Source organism: Ranitomeya imitator, chromosome 4 (assembly GCF_032444005.1).
Source record: "Ranitomeya imitator isolate aRanImi1 chromosome 4, aRanImi1.pri, whole genome shotgun sequence".
In the NCBI taxonomy this organism is placed as follows: Eukaryota; Metazoa; Chordata; class Amphibia; order Anura; family Dendrobatidae; genus Ranitomeya; species Ranitomeya imitator.
The window spans coordinates 688,311,276-688,336,616 of NC_091285.1; the positions used below are offsets into that span (position 1 = coordinate 688,311,276).

Below are 25,341 nucleotides of genomic sequence, written 5' to 3' on the forward strand. Positions count from 1 at the left end.
TCTCAATTTTTTGTGTTGCGCTGCTATCTGTATTAGCCGCCCTCTTATATAGGCCTTGTGGGCGCACCACACTGTGGTCGGGGATATGTCAGGGGTACTATTGATATCAAAAAATTCCTGGAGAAGGTCGTTAAGTTGGGATTTAATATTATCTGAGGCTATTAAGAAGTTATTAATTCTCCACGGAGAATAAGTTAAATTATTGTACGTCTCTTTAATTTGGCATGTTACAGGAGCGTGGTCCGACCAGGTTATGTTCCCAATTTTTGCTGATTGTATATTTTGTAGGAGCCATTTATGCACTACTATTAGATCTATTCTTGAATATACTTTATGTGGGTGGGAGTAATATGTATAATCCCTTTCAGAAGCATGAAGGACCCTCCACGTGTCATACAATTCTTCTGATATAAGACACTGGGACAGCGCATGGGATTGGGACTTTTTCTTTGAGCACCAAGATTTGTCTATGTTGGGGATCGGGACGAGGTTAAAATCTCCACAGATTAGCAGGGATCCTTGTTTTATTTTGGATAATTTAGTTACGAGGTCTTTAATAAAAGTGATTTGACCTGTATTGGGTGCATATATAGATGCAATTGTATACACCTTGTTATTGATGCTACATATCAATATTACATATCTGCCTTCATCATCCAGAACGCTATCAACAAGCTGGAACGCTACAGTGTCTTTTATTGCAATCGCTACCCCTCTCTTCTTTTTCGCCGCATATGACACATAGATATGGGGGTAATTTTTATGTTGTAGTCTATGGGTATCATCACGATTTAAATGAGTTTCTTGGACACATAGTATGTCCGCTTTGAGTGCCTGGGCTTCCTTCCATAATAACGATCTCTTGAAAGGGCTGTTTAGGCCTTTCACATTAATGCTAGATATTTGAAATACCATCAGTTACAAAAAAGAAAAAAAAATTCAATCAGTCACCAGATACAGGATAATAATAAGGGAAACAAAGGGGTTAAAGTAATTAACAACAACCAGAACAAGTACAACTTGTACAACTCATAGTCCGGTTCTATGTGAACCAACTGGATAGTCGTTCCTATCCAGTATTAAAGGGGGGGAGAGAATAGAAAAAACGAAAGCAATATTCTCATGCCCCTTCAACCTGCCAGCCAGGCAAAAAAATAACAGTGTGGTGTCCCGGCATAGGCACACAGGGGATACATATGGTAACAGAGTACTTGCGTGAGAATCAGGTCCATTCTTTGTTCAGTGTCGGGGGTCTTTTCTTTAGTGGGGAGCTGGTATCTTCATCCACTGATGTCAGGGACCATTCCTGGAGCAGGGTCATGGCCTCTCTGGGAGACGCAAGGACGTGTGAAGTTCCGTTTTTCGTCACGATGAGCTTTACTGGATATCCCCACTTGTAGACAATACTGTTGTCCCGTAGAATCTTGGTTGCGGATGAGAATTCTCGCCTCCTGTTCAGGGTTGTCGCAGACAAGTCGGTGAACACCAGAATGTTCCGGAATCTTTCTGGAAGTTCTTGCTTTGCCGACGCTGACTTGGTCACTGCCTCCTTGAAATGGTAGAAGTGCAGCCTGGCTATCACGTCTCGCGGTGCGGAGCTGGGAGCAGACTTTGGTTTGGGGATCCGATGTGCCCTGTCAATCAGCAGGTCCCTCTGTTCTGCTGACGGCACCAGAATTGTGAAGAAGTCCATTAGAAACTCCTTTAGTGTATCCGCTGACACACTCTCAGGGATTCCTCTGAAACGTAGGTTATTGCGCCTGGATCGGTCTTCTAGGTCTGCAAGCTTCAGTTTTAGGGCCATGATTTCTTCGTCCGCTTCATTATGCGCGTCTACTAGTTGGTTGTGCGCCGTAGTATATTCCTCCAGTTTCCCCTCTATGTGTGAGGTTCTGTCGCCAATCTGCGTTATTTCTTTATGTAGCTCAGTGAAAGCCGTTGTGATATCAGTATGAATGGCTTGCTTCAGGTCTCCCAGCAGGGATTTGAGTGTGGCTACAGTGACAGGGGCAGAATTGGAGTCTGTAATAGGAGAGTCTGAGGAGACGGTCAGGGCTGTGTTTAGTGGCTGTAAATCTTCAGGCTCTGAACCTTCAGCATTCCTAGCAGGGGGGAAAAGCAGGGACTGCAGCGTTGGTGAATAGCTCTGTGTGCTCAGGGATCTTTCAGTTTTGCTGGGAGTTTGGGGCTGGTGGAGTGATTCACTGTGCAGCTCTGACCTTTGCTTCACACTGCCATCACTCCTGCTGCTGCCGGCGGCCGCGTGGTGAGAGTTGCGGTCGCCATCTCGGATCCAACTACCCATCGCTTCAAAGACCTGGACCCTGCTGGGCGCCTGCCCCCTCCTTCTCCCTCGCTTCATTCCTGGAGTGCACCACCGCCTGGCTTATCTTATCTTCAGATCTGACCTCCTCCGGTCACCTCACTGTGCTTTGGGCCGCTTATGATAGCTGGTGGTTAGGGAGCTCGAGCCTCGCACGTCCGCTCAGCTCCACATCCGGTCACGCCCCCCACAAAATGCCAGTTTCAACCCCTTAGAATAAAATGATGTACGTGTATGTTAGCACTTAGGTGTCCAGGTGCAGGGGCTCCAGAGCTGACCTCCCAGTGCTGCCGTTAACTGTTTAGTTGCTGCTGTCAACCATTTAGTTGTTGCTGTCAGTCTAACAACCACTTTTCAATGGAGCTAGGAGTTTTCGTTCACATTCTGCCTTTTACTCGTGTTGCAGACCCCCACTCCTCAGGATACGGTGAGTCCACCTTCCAGCATTGCTCCAGAAACAAGCGACGAGAAACTGATTCCAGAAACGTCCGATCAGTCACAAGGGAGACAAGAGCCGGAGTCCCGGACCCCAGTGGTGGAAGAGCGGAGCGGTGGGTATATACGGCTGGTGTAGGACGGATGCAACCTGCTTATTGTCTGCCGGCATCCCGAGCTCCGCTTTCGAGTAGGTTGGCAGCGCTATATGTGTGTGCGGTGTTCTGTGGGTGCGATGCATTGCATGGGTCCGTGGTGTTATGTGGGTCCGCAGTTTTGCATGTATGTGTTGCGTTATATGGATCTGCAATGATGTTTGGGTCTATGGCGTTGGATGGGTGCGATGCATTGTATGGGTCCGCGGTGTTATATGGGTCTACAGTGTTGTATGGATGTCTTGCGTTATATGGGTCTACGGTGTGTGTGTGTGCGCATGCGGCGTTGAATAGATGCGTTCATGCCTACGGATCAGAGCCGACGCCGGGGATTCCAGCAGGGAGACGGAGGTCGCAGGCTCCTGTCCCACACCAGGGTTCACCCATTCATATAAGATATGTAATTCTCATCCTTTAGCTCCCCAGCCAGAGAAACCACAAGATGGCGCCACAGAGAAGGACGTAACAGCAGAAAGGCCAGACCCCGCGCAGGGAGAGATGCCGAGGGGTGAGTCTTCCAGAGTCCAGTCCATGTTGGTCTTCCCAGTAGTGATGGCTTCCAGCCTTCGGCTTGTGTTTGCCATGGTGCTAATGACACATGTGACCTCTTAGGGCCCGAGGATGTCAAGTTCCAGAGGGAAACGCTAAAAGAGCTGAAGACCAACAATCAGCGCGAGGAGACGAGGAACAGCAACGGGAGGAAGGAGGAGAGCCGGCCCGAGAGGCCGCGCTTCATGTTTAACATCGCAGACGGCGGCTTCACAGGTGGAGGCTGGGAATACGTCTGCGTCCCTTTCATCATTGCTCCTCTGCATCCATGCTAATCTGCATTCAGTCTCGATATGAAATAGTCTGCCGTTTTATGTATACAGCTTCTGTGCATAGCGATGTGTCTCGGGGGTTACAGATAAACCCGGCACAGTCACGTTACTTCAGTCCATCGGCCCCTTTCCTAATGTCTGTCTGTAGGGGGCCCTTGGAGTAAGTGCGACTACAGTATTCAGCTCTGTTGTCTGTTACTATAGAGACACATAGCTAGGCATAGGAGCTGCATACCGACGCTGTTTGATGTATTAGGACACTTATAGAAACCTTTCCACACCCGTAGTTGAAGGTCTGATCCCAGACATTGATGTGTGTGTTGTTATCTCTCAGAGCTTCACACCTTGTGGCAGAACGAGGAGCGGGCGGCCATCTGCTCCGGCCGGCTGAATGAGATCTGGCACCGTCGCCACGATTATTGGTTACTGGCCGGAGTCGTCATGTATCCTTTTATCTTAGGACTATTTTGGATTTTAATTACCCATAGTAAATGCGCAGGTTGACAGCAGCATGATGTAGGCGCAGACACCCTTATTCCAGCTATATATCACTTATTAGGCTGTGTGCTCTACTTTCAATACAATCAATGTTTTATCAGCAGGAGATTATCACTGCAGGACTAGGTGTCACATGCAGACCAGTCGAGCTATTCTGTGTAACCCCGCCCCCACCACTCATTGGCAGATTGCTGACAGTACACACAGGAAGTTACCAATCAGTGCTGTGGGCGGAGTTATACAAAGCTCAGCATTCTGACCGCCAAACCCTGCAATGCCACCAGCTCCTCCCTACTCAGTGTGCAAACTGGAAGTGTTGTCATAGGAACACAAAACTGCGGAAGCCAAAGCTTTGGGATGGAAATTTCCACAAGAAATCTACTACCCCCATTATCAGTTATCAGAGTGTTCTCGTTAAACATTTCCTGAGCCCCATTTCAGACATGGGTACGCGCGGTGGCAGGACCTGCAAAACGACCCTCGCTTCACCATGATCAATGAACCGTTCAAATCCGAAACCAACAAAGGCAACTTCCTGGAGATGAAGAACAAGTTCCTGGCCAGAAGGTTTAAGGTACGAGCTACAGTTATGAGTGCAGCTCTGGAGTATAATACAGGAGGTAACTCAGGATCAGTAATGTAATGTACACAGTGACTGCACCAGCAGAATAGTGAGTGCAGCTCTGGAGTATAATACAGGATGTAACTCAGGATCAGTAATGTATGTACACAGTGAGTGCAGCTCTGGGGTATAATACAGAATATATCCTGTAGTACCATGATTTCGGAGGTGGACATATGAGGATCACTAGATAATCCACACTGTGATCTCTTCCTCTCGTCACTGTTCCTGTTTTCTCTGACAGCTTCTGGAGCAGGCGCTGGTGATTGAGGAGCAGCTGCGCCGCGCCGCCTATCTGAACATGACCCAGGACCCGTCCCATCCGGCGATGGCCCTGAACGCCCGCTTCTCGGAGGTGGAGTGTCTAGCGGAGAGTCACCAACACTTGTCCAAGGAATCACTGGCGGGAAACAAACCGGCAAACGCCGTCCTCCATAAAGGTAAAGGAAGGGAAGGTAAGAGGAGGAGGAGCGGGCAGGGAGGGTCACTGCACCTATACTTGTGATTGATTGTCGTAGACCAGGGGGTCTACGGCCAAGCTGAAGCTATAAGGGCATTCTGTGAGTTGTAGTCCTTAAACTAGTGTTGAGGGAAGAGGAGTCTTGGTTCTCAGGGGTCTGGTTTGTGCCTGAGCTCTCCCTCTATTCAGTGTTGAACCAGCTGGAGGAGCTGTTGAGCGACATGAAGGCAGACGTGACGCGCCTGCCGGCCTCCCTCGCACGCATCCCGCCCATCGCGGCCCGCCTGCAGATGTCCGAGCGCAGCATCCTGAGCCGCCTGGCAAGCAAAGGGAGCGAGAGCGGCGCTCCTCCGGTGAGAAACCAGGGTTATAGCCTGTGGGCAAGCGGGAAGGATTGGGGGGGTGTGGGAGGAAATATTTTCCATGGTCATTATGGGGGTCATTGTACGTTACGGAAAATATTAGTGAGGTCGGTGGGGCAATATCTGGGATAGAGGGCTGATGTCACGACGTGATCTGTTTTTGTCACACAATCCCACTAAATTCTCTCTACCCTCCCAGGTTTTTCCCCCTGGTCCTTACACTACGCCTCCTCTCTTCGGGGGGCATTTTCCGAGCAACCCTCCACATACTGGGACAAATTATAATCAAATGCCTCTGGGGTCCTTCCTGTCAGGTAAGAAGACGGCCATCTTCGTTCTCTCCTTCCCGTCTTTTGTATTCCTGTTCTTTGTACCTCGTCTGTGTAATTCGTCTCCATCTCCTACTGGATGTGCTGTTTTTACTGTCTGGTGTGTTTGTAGCAGCCACTAGTCCCCTCTCCCCTCTGTCGATTTCCATAGTAAATCTTGCTCTTAATCTGCACCGTAGTAGACGCACGGCTCCGGTTTAATGTTATCTGTGACTGTTAAGGTACCTTCACACTAAACGATATCGCTAGCAATCCGTGACGTTGCAGCGTCCTCGCTAGCGATATCGTTCAGTTTGACACCCAGCAGCGATCAGAATCCTGCTGTGATGTCGGGGCTAGAGGGCCAGACCTTTCTTTGGTCGCTGGCTCTCCCGCTGACATCGCTGAATCGGCGTGTGTGACACCGATTCAGCGATGTCTTCGCTGGTAACCAGGGTAAACATCGGGTAACTAAGCGCAGGGCCGCGCTTAGTAACCCGATGTTTACCCTGGTTACCATCCTAAAAGTAAAAAAAAACAAACACTACATACTTACCTACAGCCGTCTGTCCTCCGGCGCTGTGCTCTGCACTCCTCCTGCACTGGCTGTGAGCGTCGGTCAGCCGGAAAGCAGAGCGGTGACGTCACCGTTCTGCTTTCCGGCCGCTGTGCTCACAGCCAGTACAGGAGGAGTGCAGAGCACAGCGCTGGAGGACAGACGGCTGTAGGTAAGTATGTAGTGTTTTTTTTTTTTTTTTTACTTTTAGGATGGTAACCAGGGTAAACATCGGGTTACTAAGCGTGGCCCTGCGCTTAGTTACCCGATGTTTACCCTGGTTACCTGCATCGTTGGTCGCTGGAGAGCTGTCTGTGTGACAGCTCTCCAGCGACCAAACAGCGACGCTGCAGCGATCCGGATCGTTGTCGGTATCGCTGCAGCGTCGCTTAATGTGAAGGGGCCTTTAAAGGGAACCTGTCAGCAGGATTGTGCGCAGTTATCTACACACAGTGTCAGCTCGGCGCCGTTATACTGATTGCAATGATACCTGGTGATGAAATCCGTCTTGTGGTTCTTGTGTAATCTTTATTTGTAGTTTTCAATAAATGAGATTCTGGGGCGGGGTTGTGGGAGGGTTTGTGATGCTCTGCTTGGCTTATGACAGGTCAATGATCCCTCGCTGACCTATGTATAAGAAAACACAGGGACATGTAAAGGCTTCGGCACCTATTGTTATGAACAGTTAAGCAAGGTGAAGATGAAATAATCTCTAAAAGGCCTAAAGTTGAAGTCATCTTTTACATTTAAAAAATCATAATAGTCCGACGCAAAATTTTGGGCACTTTGCCCCTTTTGAAAGTATCACAGCTTGTAAACGCTTTTTGTAGCCGGACAAGAGTCTTTCAATTCTTGTTTGAGGAATTTTCTTCTATTGTTCCTTGGAGAATTCCTTCAGTTCTGCGAGATTCATGGATCTTCTTCCATCCTCTGATAATCTGTTGCTAGACCTCAAAATAGCAATGATGCTCAGATCAGGGGACTGTGAGGTCCATTGTAAAACCTTCATCTTGCGCCTTTTCTGGTCGGCTATAGTGGATTGTGACCTGTGTTTAGGATCATTATCCATTTGTAGCAGCCATCCTCTTTTCCTCTTTTCACCTTCAGCTTTTCAACAAATGGTTTTATGTTTGTATCAAGAATTTATTGAAATTTCACTGAATCCATTCTTCCCTCTATCGGTGAAATGTTCCCCAATGCATTGTCTGCAACACAACCCCAAAGCATGATTGATCCACCACCATGCTTAATGGTTGGCGAGATGTTCTTTTCCTGAAATTCTGTGCCCTTGTTTCTCCACACATACTTTTTGATAATTGTGGCCAAGGGGCTCTATTTTAACCTCATCGGTCCACAGGACTTGTTTCCAAAGTGCATAAGGCTTGCTTAGATGTTCTATTGCATACTTAAAGGGAACCTGTCGCCCCCAAAATCGAAGTTGAGCTAAGCCCACCGGCATCAGGGACTTATCTACAGCATTCTGGAATACTGTAGATAAGCCCCTGATGTATCCTGAAAGATGAGAAAAAGAGGTTAGATTATACTCACCCAGGGGCGGTCCCGCTGCGGTCCGGAGCCTCCCATCTTCTTACGATGACATCCTCTTCTTGTCTGCACGCTGCGGTTCTGGCGCAGGCGTACCTTGTCTGCCCTGTTGAGGGCAGAGCAAAGTACTGCAGTGCGCAGGGGCCGGGAAAGGTCAGACAGGCCCAGTGCCTGTGCACTGCAGTGCTTTGCTCTGCCCTCAACAGGACAGACAAGGTACGCCTGCGCCAGAGCCGCAGTGTGCAAACATAAAGAGGATGTCATCGTAAGAAGATGGGAGGCCCCGGACCGCGATGCCCATCAGACCTGGACCGCAGTGGGAACCGCCCCTGGGTGAGTATAATCTACCGTATATACTCGAGTATAAGCCAAGATTTTCAGCCCAAAAAAATGGGCTGAAAGTGCCCCTCTCGGCTTATACTCGAGTCATGGAAGGCGAGGGGGGGGGAGCGACGACTGTCAAATACTCACCTGCTCCCGGCGCTCCTGATGCGGTCTCCGCATGTCCCACGGTCTCCGGGCGCCTGCAGCTTCTTCCCCTGTTCGGCTGTCACTGGTACCGCTCATTAAGGTAATGAATATGGACTCCACTCCCATAGGGGTGGAGCCGCATATTCATTAATGTAATGAGCGATACCATGTGACCGCTTATTACAGGAAGAAGCTGCCGCGCCCGGAGACCATGGGACATGCGGGTACCGCGTCAGGAGCGCTGGGAGCAGGCGAGTATTTCATAGTCACCTTTCCTCGTTCCACCGCCGCTCTCTGTCTTCCGCGTCCTCTGCAGTGACTGTTCAGGTCAGAGGGCGCGATGACGTATTAGTGTGCACGCCGCCCTCTGCCTGAACAGTCAGTGCGGAGAGACGGGACGCTGAGGAGCAGCGATGAGAGGTGAGTATGTCATTTTTCTTTTTTTAGTGCAGCAGCAGTAGCAGCAACATTACATGTGGCACAATGTTATATGGAGCATCTATGGGGCCATAAAGAACTGCATGGAGCATTATATGGGGCCATAAAGAACTGCATGGAGCATTATATGGGGCCATAAAGAACTGCATGGAGCATTATATGGAGCATCTATGGGGCCATAAAGAACTGCATGGAGCATTATATGGAGCATCTATGGGGCCATAAAGAACTGCATGGAGCATTATATGGAGCATCTATGGGGCCATAAAGAACTGCATGGAGCATTATATGGGGCCATAAAGAACTGCATGGAGCATTATATGGAGCATCTATGGGGCCATAAAGAACTGCATGGAGCATTATATGGGGCCATAAAGAACTACATGGAGCATTATATGGGGCCATAAAGAACTGCATGGAGCATTATATGGGGCCATAAAGAACTGCATGGAGCATTATATGGAGCATCTATGGGGCCATAAAGAACTGCATGGAGCATTATATGGAGCATCTATGGGGCCATAAAGAACTGCATGGAGCATTATATGGAGCATCTATGGGGCCATAAAGAACTGCATGGAGCATTATATGGGGCCATAAAGAACTGCATGGAGCATTATATGGAGCATCTATGGGGCCATAAAGAACTGCATGGAGCATTATATGGGGCCATAAAGAACTGCATGGAGCATTATATGGGGCCATAAAGAACTGCATGGAGCATTATATGGGGCCATAAAGAACTGCATGGAGCATTATATGGAGCCATAAAGAACTGCATGGAGCATTATATGGAGCATCTATGGGGCCATAAAGAACTGCATGGAGCATTATATGGGGCCATAAAGAACTGCATGGAGCATTATATGGGGCCATAAAGAACTGCATGGAGCATTATATGGGGCCATAAAGAACTGCATGGAGCATTATATGGGGCATCTATGGGGCCATAAAGAACTGTATGGAGCATTATATGGAGCATCTATGGGGCCATAACTGCATGGAGCATTATATGGGGCCATAAAGAACTGCATGGAGCATTATATGGAGCATCTATGGGGCCATAAAGAACTGTATGGAGCATTATATGGAGCCATAAAGAACTGTATGGAGCATCTATGGGGCCATAAAGAACTGCATGGAGCATTATATGGCTCATTATATGGGGCCATAAAGAACTGCATGGAGCATTATATGGAGCATCTATGGGGCCATAAAGAACTGCATGGAGCATTATGTGGGGCCATAAAGAACTGCATGGAGCATTATATGGGGCCATAAAGAACTGTATGGAGCATTATATGGAGCATCTATGGGGCCATAAAGAACTGTATGGAGCATTATATGGGGCATCTATGGGGCCATAATTAACTGTATGGAGCATTATATGGGGCATCTATGGGGCCATAATTAACTGTATGGAGCATTATAAGGGGCATCTATGGGGCCATAATTAACTGCATGGAGCATCTATGGGGCCATAATTAACTGCATGGAGCATTTTATCGGGCATCTATGGGGCAATAAAGAACTACATGGAGCATTATATGGAGCATCTATGGGGCCATAAAGAACTGTATGGAGCATTATATGGAGCATCTATGAGGCCATAAAGAACTGCATGGAGCATTATACGGGGCCATAAAGAACTGCATGGAGCATTGTATGGGGCCATAAAGAACTGCATGGAGCATTATATGGAGCATCTATGGGGCCATAAAGAACTGCATGGAGCATTATATGGAGCATCTATGGGGCCATAAAGAACTGTATGGAGCATTATATGGAGCATCTATGGGGCCATAAAGAACTGCATGGAGCATTATATGGGGCATCTATGGGGCCATAAAGAACTGCATAGAGCATTATATGGGGCATCTATGGGGCCATAAAGAACTGCATAGAGCATTATATGGGGCATATTTTAATATGGAGCATCTTATGGGGCCCATCATGAACTGTATGGAGCATTATATGGGGCGTATTCTGAATGGAGCATTATATGGGGCTTATTTTGTATGGAGCATCTTATGAGGCCCATCATGAACTGTATGGAGCAATATATGGGGCTCCTGATTCAATATGGATATTCAAAAACACTTAACCTACTGATGTCTCAATTAATTTTACTTTTATTGGTATTTATTTTTGACATTTACCGGTAGCTACTGCATTTTCCACCCTAGGCTTATACTCGAGTCAATAAGTTTTCCCAGTTTTTTTGTTGCAAAATTAGGGGGGGTCGGCTTATACTCTAGTATATACGGTAAACTCTCATCTTTCAGGATACATTGGGGGCTGATCTATAGAATTACAGAATGCTGTAGATAAGCCCCTGATGCCGGTGGGCTTAGCTCACCTTCGATTTTGGGGGTGAAAGGTTCCCTTTAAGATGCTGAATTTTATGGGGAGGATGCAGGAGAGGTTTTCTTCTGATGACTCTTCCATGAAGGCCATATTTGTGCAGGTGTCTCCGAACAGTAGAGCAATGTGCCACGACTCCAGAGTCTGCTAAATCTTTCTGAAGGTCTTTTGCAGTCAAGCGGGGATCTGATTTGCCTCTAGCAATCCTACGAGTGGCTCTCACTGAAATTTTGCTTCATCTTCCAGACCTTTTCTGGACCTCCACTGTTCCTGGTAACTGTTGTTTCTTAATTACATTTCGAACTGTGTAAAGGGCAAATTTTCCTTTTTTGTAATTTTTAAAATGTATAAAGTGACACTATGCTTTATTTTCTCTAAAATACAAGGAAATGTGTCATTAACTTAAGGCGTTTTTGAGATCATTTCATCTTAAACTTGCTTAAATGTTCACAAATAACAATAATTTTTGATGATTGGTGCCCAAACTTTTACATGCTCGTTATCTGTTTAAGCAGGGAACTTTTTAGACCCCTGTTCTTGGGATCGGTGGGGATCCCAATAGATATTTGACAACCCCTTTAACTATATTACAATGATCTGAGCATAGTGGCAGCAGAATTGTGAATGCAGCTCTGGATTTGTCTCGGTTAAGCCTGCATGTATAGCACTGGATAAACTTGCATATTTGCCTTGATATTTTTTTATCTTTAATTTCGGCAGCTTCTAACGGGCCTCCCATCCTGGTAAAGAAGGAGCGGGAGATGGATCTAATGGAACGGAAAGATGGACGATCCGGAGAGGTGATCTGTATCGATGACTGACCGCTTTCCCCTCCCGCCCGGTGTTTTGCTATTGAATGGGAAAGCCTTGTGCAAATCCGGGGGAAGCAGTGACCAACGCGACCGTCCAAAAGTGCCGCACCCCCGTCGGGTCGTCGCCCATATTCCCACCTTGGCACCGGCATAGAACGAAGCCTACAATGAATCCTTTCCCATCCCTGCAGGGTGGCATGGACGATGAAAGAGCTCACGCCGATGTGAGGAAGGTGAACTGGGATCTGCGCCCCCCTCTCCCCTGCACCTACGCCCCGAGGGCGACACCGGCAGCAGTAACCGTGCCCCCTCCGCAAAAATGAGCAGTGATCTCCGATAGCGCTTCAAGTCTGTCGTCAGTCTCTCTGTTCCTTTCGTCCTCTTGCCGATGGCCTGCCTTCCCCCGGTGTCCTCGCTAATGATGTATACCATGTATATATACGATACACACATTGCTTTCAGTATACCTCTGCCTTGGCCTCGCAACGCCACACGTGGTTGTTCTTATTTCATGGTCCGCTTTTGTCTCCTGATGTACATATAAATTATACTTTTTATTTCAGACCCTTGGGGTACACAGAGTATTTCTTTGTCAGTGTGTTTGATGAGCGCATTTCGAGGCCTATATCTCATCTAACGAATCATTGCTAGAAAGTTACAGGCCAGACCCATGGTAATTCACCAAAAAGGGATAGGAGGGAGATGCGGCTGCAGACTTTTTTTTTTTTTTTAAAGTAAAACATACAACGCATCGAAATGGTGAAATCCTGGCTCCTGTAAGCATTAGGAGTCATAATATACAGGTACAAACTTTGCCTATATAATATATATATATATATATTCCTCTGGGTCTTATTATAAAATCTATGAACTGATTCACAAGACCCTCATCCAACGGTCAGGTCACTAGTCTGTGGCTGCTGAAGTGGAGCCGGGAAAACAGATCAGAAAAGGTTTGTAGACGCGACGCGGGTGTTGGAGCAGGGTCATGCCAATATGTGCTCATTGCTACTGCAGGAAAGTCCAGGATCACCCTGTGCCCTCCTAATTGCATAATAAAGCCGGTACCTTACATTGACTGCAACACCCAGAGCGAACTGTCTCCTGTCCGCGCACTGACACTGGATGAGTGCTCCACGCTCAAAGTGTAACATACCATATACACTCGAGTATAAGCAGAGTTTTTCAGCACATTTTTTATGCTGAAAATGCCCCCCTTGGCTTATACTCGAGTGAAGGTCCAGAATATGGAGGGGGAGCCGGCTACCGCGGCTAACTCCTGCGCCCGCTGCCAAAGAGAAATGAATATTCACTGCGCTGGCAGTGAACATTCATTTCTCTGTATTGGCGTGCACAGTGGCAGCAGCAGCGGCCAGGCAGTCACGTGTGCCCACTATTTAACAGAAATGAATATTCACCTCTCTCCACTCCCATGGGCGTGGAGGACAGTGAATATTCATTCACTTTAGTAGTGGCACGAGTGAAAGCCCAGCCGGTGCAGGAAGCCTGCGGCTGACACTGCACGCTATTACAGAGAAATGAATATTCACAGCTCTCCACGCACATCGTACCGGTGTGACGGACAGTGAGCATTCTGGCAGCTGTCCTCTGCTTGTAAGCAGCACATGACATCACTGCCATGCGCTGCTTACAAGCATAAATCAGCTGCTGGCACCGGAACACGATGCTGCGAGGGTGCGCAGGAAGGTAATTGTAATGTCTTTTTTATGTTTTTCTTAAGGGGCCATGCATACCAGAACAGAGATGGGAGCCATGCATTCCAGGATGGGGATGAGGAGTCATGTATACCAGGATAGGGATGAGGAGGCCATGTATATCAGGATGGGGATGAGGAGCCATGTATACGGGGGTCATGTATACCAGGATGGGGGATGAGGAGCCATGTATACCAGGATGGGGGATGAGGAGCCATGTATACCAGGATGGGGATGAGGAGCCATGTATACCAGGGTGGGGATGAGGGGGCCATGCATACAAGCATAGGGAAGAGGGGGCCATGCATACCAGGATTGGGATGGGGAGCCATGTGTTAGGTGTCGAGTTCCTGCCGCTGCACAGGAGGAATCTCGAACCATGTCCACTGCGGTCTCTCGTTCTCCTACAGCCGCAGTGGAACCTGCTCAGCAGAGACGTCGGTCCCAGCGTCTTGCTCAAGCTGATACAATGCGCTTGATAACTGCTGCCTTTCAAGGCTCTGCCTTTGTAGCCAACACTGTTCAGCAGCGAGCAGACGTTTCAGGGACTAAGTCCTGCTTTTCCTACACTCAGCATGCCCACAGGACGACCTCCCATTGGAGGTCGGGGGTCACATGCTCAGGTCCTGTTGCGGCTCCTATTGGACCATCAGGATGGTCCTGGAGCGCTACTGCTATAAAAGGTTTGCATGGCCGCTCGGCCATGCGCTAGTGTAAACTTATTAACTTTGTGTGTGTGTGTGGATATATGCCTGTCGATTGATGAAAGCTCCGAATCATTCCCATCTCTAGTGTTGTTGTGCGGTAAATATTTATTTTAGGCCGGGTTCACACTGCATTAACAGCAGCCCGTTCAACACATGCGTTAACGGGCTGCTGTTAACGCAAGTGCTGACTTGTCATACCGCTAGCGCAGATAGAGCTAGCAGATGCTCTATCTGCGCTAGCAGTGACAGACCCGGAAACGCTGCAGCCTGCGTCCCAGGGTCCGTCACTCAATGACGGCACATCGCTAGCGCGCGCCCATTGTGGGCGTGCGCTAGCCATGCGTCCGACATAGGGCATAATGGCGGCTTAAACGGACTGCGTTACACCGCGTTATGCCGCGGTGTAACAGTCTGTCTAACGGACCGCTAAAATGCAGTGTGAACCTGCCTTAGTTTCCCTGGCACCACAGTAGCGGTGTCGAGTGCAAGAGATCTAGAGGGACTCTTACCCTGAGTCTTGGGGCAGAGTTCTGTGTTGCCTTGTTTATCTCTGTGCGGTATCGCGGCCCTGTGACGCAACAGGGTTCGCTTCCTTCATACCGGGTGAAGCTAACCCGTGTGTGTGCTCACATTATACCGCCATATAGTCCATCTTTACCGAGCAGCAGGTCTCTTAGCTGCACGGCGGACCCCGAACTGCAAACGCACCTTATATCATCTCCAATTATTTGGTTTGTTCCGCCAGTCTTAACATTACACTAGCGCCAGGGTCTGGCTTGTAATGGCGGACAGTGTCTACACAGGTACATCCAGCAGCTGGAGGGCAGGTTGGCGGCTCTTGAGGGTACAACTTCGGCTGTGGATGTTACCGCTGTCGCTGTTCAGGCTGCTAGCATAGCTGCAGCCAGGTTGTCCACTGCCACCCCTGCTCCGACATTATCCCATCTCCCGCTAGCTGATAAGTTTACTGGTGACAGTAAGCTGTGTCGGGGATTCATGAGTCAGTGTGCCATACACCCTGAGCTCCTGGCTGCATTTTTTCCCACGGAGCGGGCGAAGATGGGATTTATTGTATCCCTGTTGTCGGGCAGGGCGTTGGAGTGGGCAACCCTGCTGTGGGAGCGTGACGATCATGTGGTGCAGAGTGCTCCAAAGTTTCTGGACTCTCTGAGACAGGTCTTTTTGGGACCTCGTGTCTCCCATGATTTGGCGCTCGCTGGCTTTGACACAGGATTCATCCATGGTCAGTCATTTTTCCATTCACTTCCGAACTTTGGCATCTGAGCTGGAGTGGCCGGATCCCTGTGTTCTGGAGAGGACTGGCTGACCATGTGAAGGATGCCTTGGCCACTAGCGAGATTCCCATCACACTGGAAGAGCTGATAGCCATATCCACTTGCATTGACCTCTGTTTTCATGAGCAGGGGTTGGAGCGAGCCCAGTGTAGGCAGAGGTTTCAGCTGGCACCCACCTTCGCCAAGCCTCTGGAGTCCCCTGTTCAGGCGTATGAGGCCATGGAGGTTTTTTGAGCAGGTCCTTAGTCTCGGGCAGCTTGAATACCCATGGTCTGTAATGTCTGTCAGCAGTAAGGACATTATACCAAGAAATGTCCACAGCGGCAGGGGAAACGACTGCGTCTAGTAACTAGGAGGAGGTTCACTAGACACAGTGGCATTTTCCTCCAAATTGTCCTTCAAGGGGACGACTACCTTAAGGCCCTTCCACTTTTACGGTCGAGCTTTGTGTGGATTCCGGGGTGGAGGGAAATTTCATGTCCTCAGCCTTTGCCCAACGGCACGCAATACCCTTGGTTATGCTAGCCAAACCAGTGACCGTAAGAGTGGTGAATGGGTCGACACTGCCCTCACAAATTACACACCAGACCATCCCATTTACATTATCCATGTCTTCAACCCATCAGGAGATCATTTCCCTTCTTGTCATTCCTGAGGGAATAGACGAGATACTGCTTGGGATACCTTGGTTGCGTTACCGCTCTCCACATATAGAGTGGTCCTCTGGGAGAATTCTGGGATGGAGTAAATCTTGTGAGGACAGATGTCTGAGGGAGTGCGTTCAGGTTGCCACAACAGAGGTACCCGCAGATCTTACCTCTCTCCCCAAACACTATTGGTCTTATGCGCACAGACATATTCTCCAAGAGAGTAGAGACTTTTCCGCCTCACCGCTCATGACTATCCTATTGATCTCTTGCCTGGGTCAGAGCCTCCCAGGGGATGGAGGCAATGTCACAATACATCCAGGAAAATCTGGCAAGAGGATTCATTAGTAAGTCAGTGTCACCTGCTGAGGCGGGGTTCTTCTTTGTGCAAAAGAAGAACGGAGAATTGCGTCCATGTATTGACTACCGGGGTCTTAACGCCATCACTGTTAAGAAGAAGTACCCTTTGCCCCTGATATCTCAGCTCTTCGGTAGACTATGGGGAGCGAGGGTATTTACAAGTTAGATCTGCGGGGTGCTTACAACCTGATTCGCATCCGTGAGGGGGACGAATGGAAGACTGCTTTTAATACAAGGGATGGGCACTATGAGTATCTGGTGATGCCCTTTGGGCTCTGTAATGCCCCAGCCGTCTTCCAAGACTTTGTAAATGACATCTTCCGGGATATGCTCACCACCTCAGTGGTAGTCTGTCTGGATGATATTCTCATCTACTCTCCAGATATAGATTCCTACCGGAGAGATGTTTGCAGAGTCTTCGACCTCCAACGGGCAAACTCCCTGTATGCTAAGTTGGAGAAGTGCCTGTTTGAGCAGGAGTCCTTGCCTTTCCTGGGCTATATCATCTCAGCCCGGGGATTAGCTATGGATCCTGCCAAGCTACAGGATGTGATGGACTGGCAGGAACCTCATTCTCTCAAAGCGGTGCAGCGCTTTATGGGGTTCATTAATTATTATCGCCAGTTCATTCTCCACTTTGGTAGCTCCCCTGGCAGCCCTCACCAAGAAAGGTGCAAATCCCACATTGTGGTCGGAGGAGGTCTCCAAGGCCTTCTTATTTGTTATTTCCCATTTTGCTAGCGCTCCCATTCTGCATCGTCCCGATGTAGATAAGCCCTTCATTATTTAGGTGGATGCCTCATCCGTCGGTGCTGGAGGTGTCCTTTTCCAAAAGGACGCTCAAGGTTGGAAGCATCCTTGCTTCTTCTACTCCAAGACCTTCACTCCGGCAGAGAGGAATTATTCCATCGGGGACAGGGAGTTGCTGGCAATGAAGCTGGCCTTTTCAGAGTGGAGACACCTCCTTGAGGGAGCTCGCTTTCCCTTCCAAGTTTACACTGACCACAAGAATTTGGTGTATTTGCAAACAGCCCAGCGACTAAATTCTCACCAGGCTAGATGGTCCCTGTTCTTCTCCCGGTTCCACTTCACCCTTCATTTCCTATCCGGGGAGAACATTTGTGCCGACGCTCTCTCCCGCTCTGTGGTGTCATCAGAGGAGGAGCCTCGGTTAATTGTCCCTTCCGAGAGTCTGAGAACTGTGGCTCCGGTGTCGCTGGAGTCTGTGCCCCTGGGAAAGACTTTCGTGCCATCTAATTTGCGACCGGAGGTTCTCTCTTGGGCTCACTTGTCCAGGGTGGGTGGACATTTCGGGATCAAGAGAACATCAGAGCTTCTGGCGAGGACGTACTGGTGGCCGCATATGGCCTGTGACGTCGAAGACTATATTCGGGCTTGCGTCAAGAATAGGTCTTCTCGACAATGGCCTGCTGGGCTACTTTACCCCCTACCGGTGGCTGATAGGCCCTGGGAGATGGACTTTGTGGTAGGTTTACCCAAGTCCCGTAGCTGCACCGTTATTTGGGTAGTTACCGATCATTTCTCTAAAATGGTGCATTTGGTGCCTCTCCCACGGTTACCTTCTGCACGGCGTTGTTTGTCAAACATGTCTTCCGCTTACACGATATGCCTGATAAGATGGTCAGTGGCCGGGGTCCCCAGTTTGCATCTCGGTTCTGGAGAGAGCTTTGTCGCCTACTTAGTATTGAGCTGAATCTCTCCGGCATACCATCCTGAGACAAATGGGTTGGAAGAGAGAGGGCCAACCAGACCCTGGTCACATAACTACGACATTTTGTCTCGGCCAGGCAGGATGACTGGGCATCCTTGTATCATGCCCTCAGCTGCAGGTTCGGTCTCTGCTGTGAAGGGAGACCGGCACCTTTCACACAGCTCCACTGGTACTACTCACCCTGTCCGTGGCTCCAGACGATCAGCGGCTCCTTTCTCTGCTAAGAACCTGCATCCTCTTGGCAGGTCTCCTGGAAATGCTCTTAGGAGGCGTGCCCCGCTTCCTGCACATACTTAAAACAGCAGAACACCTGTTCTCTATTAAGGCTCTCTGTGCTATGATGCTCTGTGCATAAAAGGCATCCTCCCATTATGGGAGGTGCCTGGACAATGTGTTCATTCTATTGTTTATGGCCCTCTGCTCAGTCCACACGCTGCTGTGCTCTGCTCTGCAAAGTGTAGTTTACTTTTGGTTTTCTAATCCCTCTGTCTCCTCAGTATCCTCCGCTGGCAGTTCCCTATTCTGGATCCTTCTGGACTCCCCGGTTTCCACTCCAGGCTGACTGAGCTGCTCCTCGCAGAACTATCCTGATATTGCTGCCGGCTGGATCAGCCTTTCCGAAACTACACAGAGCTTCCAGGATCCTCTTCACTGATAGAGCTTGAATTCCACCGTCTTGTTTATATGGTCTGTACGGGTCGTCCCTCTGGTCCGGGTACTGCGGCATTTAGGCCATCTGGTGTTGTGACGGGGGAATCCCTGTATAGGGGTACACCTTGCCCGGTGCTCCACTACGTGGTTCAGTGTTGTGGTCCAGAGGGTTCTTCTCTCAGGCACCTCTTTCTGTTTGTTTAATACTTCATTTAATTAAATACCTTTGCATTTTGAAGCCATTCTCCTGTCTCTTGTGTACCGGGTATACAGCTGCCACTGCTCCATCAGTGGTCTAGTGAATCCACTATATTTCCCCATGCCCTGTGGGCGTAACAGTTTGTCCAGGCCATGGACTCCGCTGATACCCGATACTCAGTTCAGAGAGAGCTGGCTACGCTTTGTCAGGGCCAGGATCAGCTAGTTTCCTTCATGCAAACTCTGGATACCCGCTTATCTACTCTACAGGTTGCCGAGTCCACCAACATGACACAGCTAGCAGAGCTCCGTCTGGAATTCAATCGCCAACTTGAGACGCAGACCCACTTGTTGGACTTCATGACCTCTGTGGATGACCGGTTAACTAAGGTACAGCATCTGACGGTTGAGCCCACCATGAGACCCTGTCTTTGTCTCTGCAAGCCTCCTCGTTACTATGGTAACCCCAAGTTGTGCAGAGGATTTCTCAACCTATGCTTGCTGCATTTTCATTTTTTGCCTCAGCATTTTCAGACAGACATGGCCAAGGTGGCTTTCCTTGCCTCTCATCTGGAGGGAGAGGCTTTAGCTTGGTTCAACCCCCTAATGGAGCGGAATGATCCCATCGTGTCTGATCTGCAGGTATTCTTGGACACGTTCCGCAAGATATTTGACGAGCCTGGTCGTGCTACATCTGCCATGGAGTCTCTCTTCAATCTGCAACAGGGCTCGCTCTCGGTCGGTCAGTATGCCATCCGTTTTTCGCACCCTAGCTTCGGAGCTCCAGTGGACCAATGAGCCTCTGGTCGGAGCCTTCCGGCGAGGGCTATCTGGAAGAATTAAGGATGAGTTGGCAGTCAGGGACCTACCCGAGAATTTGGATGATCTCATATCCCTCGCCATTCGGATTGACCTGCGTCTTCAGGAGCGCTCCAGAGAGAGGATCTTCGAGAAGCAATTTCCACATCCAGCATCTTCTTCACCGAAACCTCGGTTTCCGCCTTCTCATGCTCTTGTCTCTGGGGATGGACCCATGGAGCTTGATCGCGTAAAGGTGAAGAGGAATCTGCAGGAGATGCCCGAAAGAAATCCGTATTGTTATAGCGGATGCTTCGCTCCCGAGCAATGCAGTGGAGCTGAGAGGCCGGAAGAACTCTTCCGCCTAGGACAGGTAAGGGAGGTCTCCCTAGGTGAGAATGATTCCTCTCCTCCACTAACTATATCCATACAGGTGATCTACGGAAAGGTGCGGTTCTCCGAGATGGCCTATCTGGACTCTGGGTCTGGTGGAAATTTCATTCAGGAAACTGGCCAGGCGGTTCGGGATCCCAATCATTCCTCTACAGCGGACCCAGTGCATGATCTCTGTAGATGGAAGACCCCTGAAGGATTCCATTCTTGGCATCACCGAGGAGGTGGAACTTCAAATTGGAGCACTCCACAGGGAGAAGATTTCTATCTATGTGTTACCGAATCTTTCTCCACCATTTCTACTAGGTCTTCCATGGCTGCGTCTCCATGAACCTGTCCTGGATTGGCTGTCTGGGGATATCCTTCGTTGGGGTCAGTCCTGTTTCGATCACTGCCTCAAACCAGTTCGGCCTGGTTCTATCCTGCGGCCTCCTGCAGCTTTACCCGGGTTACCTCGTGCCTACTGGTCCTTCGCAGATGTGTTCGACAAGAAGGAAGCCGAGACTCTTCCTCCTCACAGGCCTTACAATTGTCCCATCGATCTTGTTCCTGGATCTTCTCCGCCTCGAGGTAGGATCTACCCTCTTTCTCCCACTGAGACTCAAGCCATGACCGAGTACATTAAGGAGAATTTGGCTCGAGGGTTTATCCAGAAGTCCTCCTCTCCGGCTGGAGCTGGATTATTCTTCGTCAAGAAGAAAGATGGATCTCTTCGCCCGTGCATCGACTATCGTGGTCTCAACCTAATAACTGTAAAGACTAGATATCCTCTTCCCTTAATTCCAGAGCTTTTTGATCGTCTTCGAGGTTCCCGAATTTTCACCAAGTTGGATCTCCGTGGGGCTTACAACCTCATCAGGATACGATCTGGGGATGAGTGGAAAACTGCCTTCAACACGAGAGATGGTCACTATGAATATCTGGTGATGCCCTTCGGGTTAAGCAATGCACCCGCCGTCTTCCAAGAGTTTGTCAATGACGTATTCCGTGACCTGCTCTATGTTTGTGTGGTGGTGTATCTGGACGACATCCTGGTGTTTTCTCCCAACTTACCAAGTCACAGGAGGAATGTTCGTCTTGTTCTTCAACGATTGAGGGAGAATCGTCTCTATGCAAAGTTCGAGAAATGTCTGTTTGAACAGAGGTCTTTACCCTTTCTTGGCTACATCATTTCCGATACAGGTCTCGAGATGGATCCAGAGAAGGTCTCTGCCGTGCTTAAGTGGCCCCGACCTGAGGGAATCAAGGCCATTCAGCGGTTCCTGGGATTCGCCAACTATTATCGGCAATTCATCCCTCACTTCTCCTCTTTGGTAAGTCCACTCACTGCCTTGACCTGTAAAGGTGCCAAACCTAAGGATTGGACTCCTGAGGCTGAGTCAGCTTTCACCTCCCTCAAACAAGCTTTCTCAACCGCACCGGCCCTGCATAGACCAATGATCAACAAACAGTTTTTCCTTGAAGTGGACGCTTCGTCATCTGGAGCCGGAGCGGTCCTCACACAAAAACTGCCTACCGGTAAGATGGTGACCTGTGGTTTCTTCTCTAAGGCATTCTCGCCCTGTGAACGTAACTACTCGATTGGGGATAGAGAGTTACTGGCAATTAAGCTCGCCTTAGAGGATTGGCGATATCTGCTTGAAGGCGCAGTTCATCCAGTCATCATCTACACTGATCATAAAAATCTGTCCTATCTTCAGTCTGCTCAAAGACTCAATCCTCGCCAGGCTCGTTGGTCTTTATTTTTTGCTCGGTTCAATTTCTCTCTCCATTTCCGTCCAGCAGAAAAAAATATTAAAGCTGATGCGCTTTCCAGGTCCTTCCTGTCTGACGACCTTGAAGAGGAGCCTCAGCATATCATTGAACCGTCCAAGATGATCACGGTGGCTCCAGTCAGGCTATCGCAGCCCCCTCCCGGTAAGACCCTTGTAACTGAAAGAGACAAGAGGAGAGTTCTACACTGGGGTCATTCTTCTAAGCTTGCCGGACACGCCGGTCAAAAGAAGACTTTACAATTAATATCTCGACACTACTGGTGGCCCACCTTGCGTCAAGATGTTCTGGATTTCGTTGCAGCCTGTCCCTCCTGTGCTCGTAATAAAACACCCAAGAAACTGCCAGCCGGTCGCCTCCTCCCTGGCAACACATTGCCATGGACTTCACAGATCTGCCAGCATCACCTGGTTGTACAGTAATCTGGGTTGTTGTGGACAGGTTCTCCAAGATGGGACACTTCACTCCGCTATCTGGTCTCCCTTCTGCTCCTAAACTTGCGGAGCTCTTCATTCTGCATGTCCTTCGGCTTCACGGACTTCCACTGCACATTGTCTCCGACAGAGGAGTTTAATTCGTCTCCCGATTCTGGCGGTCCCTCTGTAAGCTGTTGGAGGTCACCCTGGACTTCTCCTCGGCCTATCACCCACAATCTAATGGCCAAGTGGAGAGAGTGAATCAAGTCATCACCCACTATTTGCGACACTTCGTGAATGGTCACCACAGCGACTGGGCTGACCTGCTGCCGTGGGCGGAGTTTTCTTACAACAATCATGTTGGTGAGTCTTCCTCTAACTCCCCGTTTTTCATTGTTTATGGACAGCATCCTAGGATCCCGACTCCATTGCTTCTTGCCTCCGGCAATCCTGCGGCTGACTCCCTGGCCAAGGACTTCACAAAGGTTTGGACTGAGACCAGGACCTCTCTGGTGAAGGCATCGGTTCAAACCAAGAAGCATGCGGATAAGAGACATCTGGATCCACCACCTTTTCAACCAGGAGATAAGGTATGGCTGTCTTCTAGGCACATCCGTCTTAAGGTCCCTTCTTATAAGCTGGCTCCTCGTTTCATCGGTCCCTTTGAAGTGCTCCACCGGATCAATGATGTGTGCTATCGTTTGAAGTTGCCTGCCTCCTTACGGATCCATAACTCCTTTCATGTCTCCCTGCTGAAGCCAGTTGTTCTCAGTCGCTTTACCCAGGATCCAGGTAATTTTCCTCCTCCTGTCTGTTCTGAGGATGTCTATGAGGTGAAGGACATATTGGCCATGAAGAAAAGAGGGGGCAGGTCGCTCTTTCTGGTTGATTGGAAGGGATATGGTCCTGAGGAGAGGTCCTGGGAGCCTGAGGAGAACATTAATGCCCCGGTCCTTCTTAGAAAGTTCCTGGCAGGTTTGAGGAAGGGGGGGCATAAGGGGGAGGGTACTATCATGCCCTCAGCTGCAGGTTCGGTCTCTGCTGTGAAGGGAGACCGGCACCTTTCACACAGCTCCACTGGTACTACTCACCCTGTCCGTGGCTCCAGACGATCAGCGGCTCCTTTCTCTGCTAAGAACCTGCATCCTCTTGGCAGGTCTCCTGGAAATGCTCTTAGGAGGCGCGCCCCGCTTCCTGCACATACTTAAAACAGCAGAACACCTGTTCTCTATTAAGGCTCTCTGTGCTATGATGCTCTGTGCATAAAAGGCATCCTCCCATTATGGGAGGTGCCTGGACAATGTGTTCATTCTATTGTTTATGGCCCTCTGCTCAGTCCACACGCTGCTGTGCTCTGCTCTGCAAAGTGTAGTTTACTTTTGGTTTTCTAATCCCTCTGTCTCCTCAGTATCCTCCGCTGGCAGTTCCCTATTCTGGATCCTTCTGGACTCCCCGGTTTCCACTCCAGGCTGACTGAGCTGCTCCTCGTAGAACTATCCTGATATTGCTGCCGGCTGGATCAGCCTTTCCGAAACTACACAGAGCTTCCAGGATCCTCTTCACTGATAGAGCTTGAATTCCACCGTCTTGTTTATATGGTCTGTACGGGTCGTCCCTCTGGTCCGGATACTGCGGCATTTAGGCCATCTGGTGTTGTGACGGGGGAATCCCTGTATAGGGGTACACCTTGCCCGGTGCTCCACTACGTGGTTCAGTGTTGTGGTCCAGAGGGTTCTTCTCTCAGGCACCTCTTTCTGTTTGTTTAATACTTCATTTAATCAAATACCTTTGCATTTTGAAGCCATTCTCCTGTCTCTTGTGTACTGGGTATACAGCTGTCACTGCTCCATCAGTGGTCTAGTGAGTCCACTATATTTCCCCATGCCCTGTGGGCGTAACACCTTGCTACCATGGGCGGAGTTTGCCTTGAACAACGCCGTAGCCGACTCCACTGGGCAGACCCCATTCCTCCTTAATTACAGCCAGCATCCGCGGGTTCCTGTGCCCATGCCCGTGTCTTCCGCTGACTCTAGGGTGGCAGACTGGGCAGTGGAAGCACGGGACATCTGGGACTGCACACAGGATGCCATACTGGCCTCCAAGGAGAGAATGAGGGTCTCTGCCGATGCACATTGGTGTCCCGCTCCAACCTTTGCTCCTGGCGACTTAGTGTGGCTCTCCGCCCGGAGTATCAGGCTGCGAGTTGAGTCCACTAAGTTTGCGCCTCGCTACTTAGGTCCCATCAAGGTTCTGGAACAGGTTAATCCTGTGGTCTACCGTCTGGCTCTTCCTCCACGCCTGGGTATCACCGACACCTTTCATGTGTCCCTCTTAAAGCCTGTTTACATGTCGCGGTTTTCCGAGTCATCTGCCGGGACAATCGGGTTGGAGGTGAATTCTATCTTGGAGTGCAAGGTGGTATGTGGCAAAAAGTACTATCTGGTGGACTGGAAGGGTCATGGCCCAGAGGACAGAACCTGGGAACT

The 25,341-nt window shown here is 49.5% G+C and overlaps 1 protein-coding gene across 4 annotated transcripts in view; it reads left to right on the plus strand.

Annotated features, from left to right (window-relative positions):
- Positions 1 to 12,734, plus strand: part of CHD3 (chromodomain helicase DNA binding protein 3) — a 73,952-nt gene extending 61,218 nt beyond the window's left edge. For 2 of the 4 annotated variants that reach the window (XM_069767417.1, XM_069767415.1), the window contains exons 32-40: positions 2,730 to 2,874; positions 3,332 to 3,421; positions 3,526 to 3,678; positions 4,069 to 4,177; positions 4,674 to 4,806; positions 5,099 to 5,309; positions 5,504 to 5,667; positions 5,876 to 5,990; positions 12,079 to 12,734. In XM_069767417.1, coding sequence (XP_069623518.1) covers positions 2,730 to 2,874; positions 3,332 to 3,421; positions 3,526 to 3,678; positions 4,069 to 4,177; positions 4,674 to 4,806; positions 5,099 to 5,309; positions 5,504 to 5,667; positions 5,876 to 5,990; positions 12,079 to 12,179 — 1,221 coding nt within the window. In that variant the 3' untranslated portion in view covers positions 12,180 to 12,734. The remainder of the gene's footprint in view (positions 1 to 2,729; positions 2,875 to 3,331; positions 3,422 to 3,525; positions 3,679 to 4,068; positions 4,178 to 4,673; positions 4,807 to 5,098; positions 5,310 to 5,503; positions 5,668 to 5,875; positions 5,991 to 12,078) is intronic. The other 2 variants (XM_069767414.1, XM_069767416.1) reach the window with 1 other exon arrangement.
- Positions 12,735 to 25,341: the final 12,607 nt, after the last annotated feature.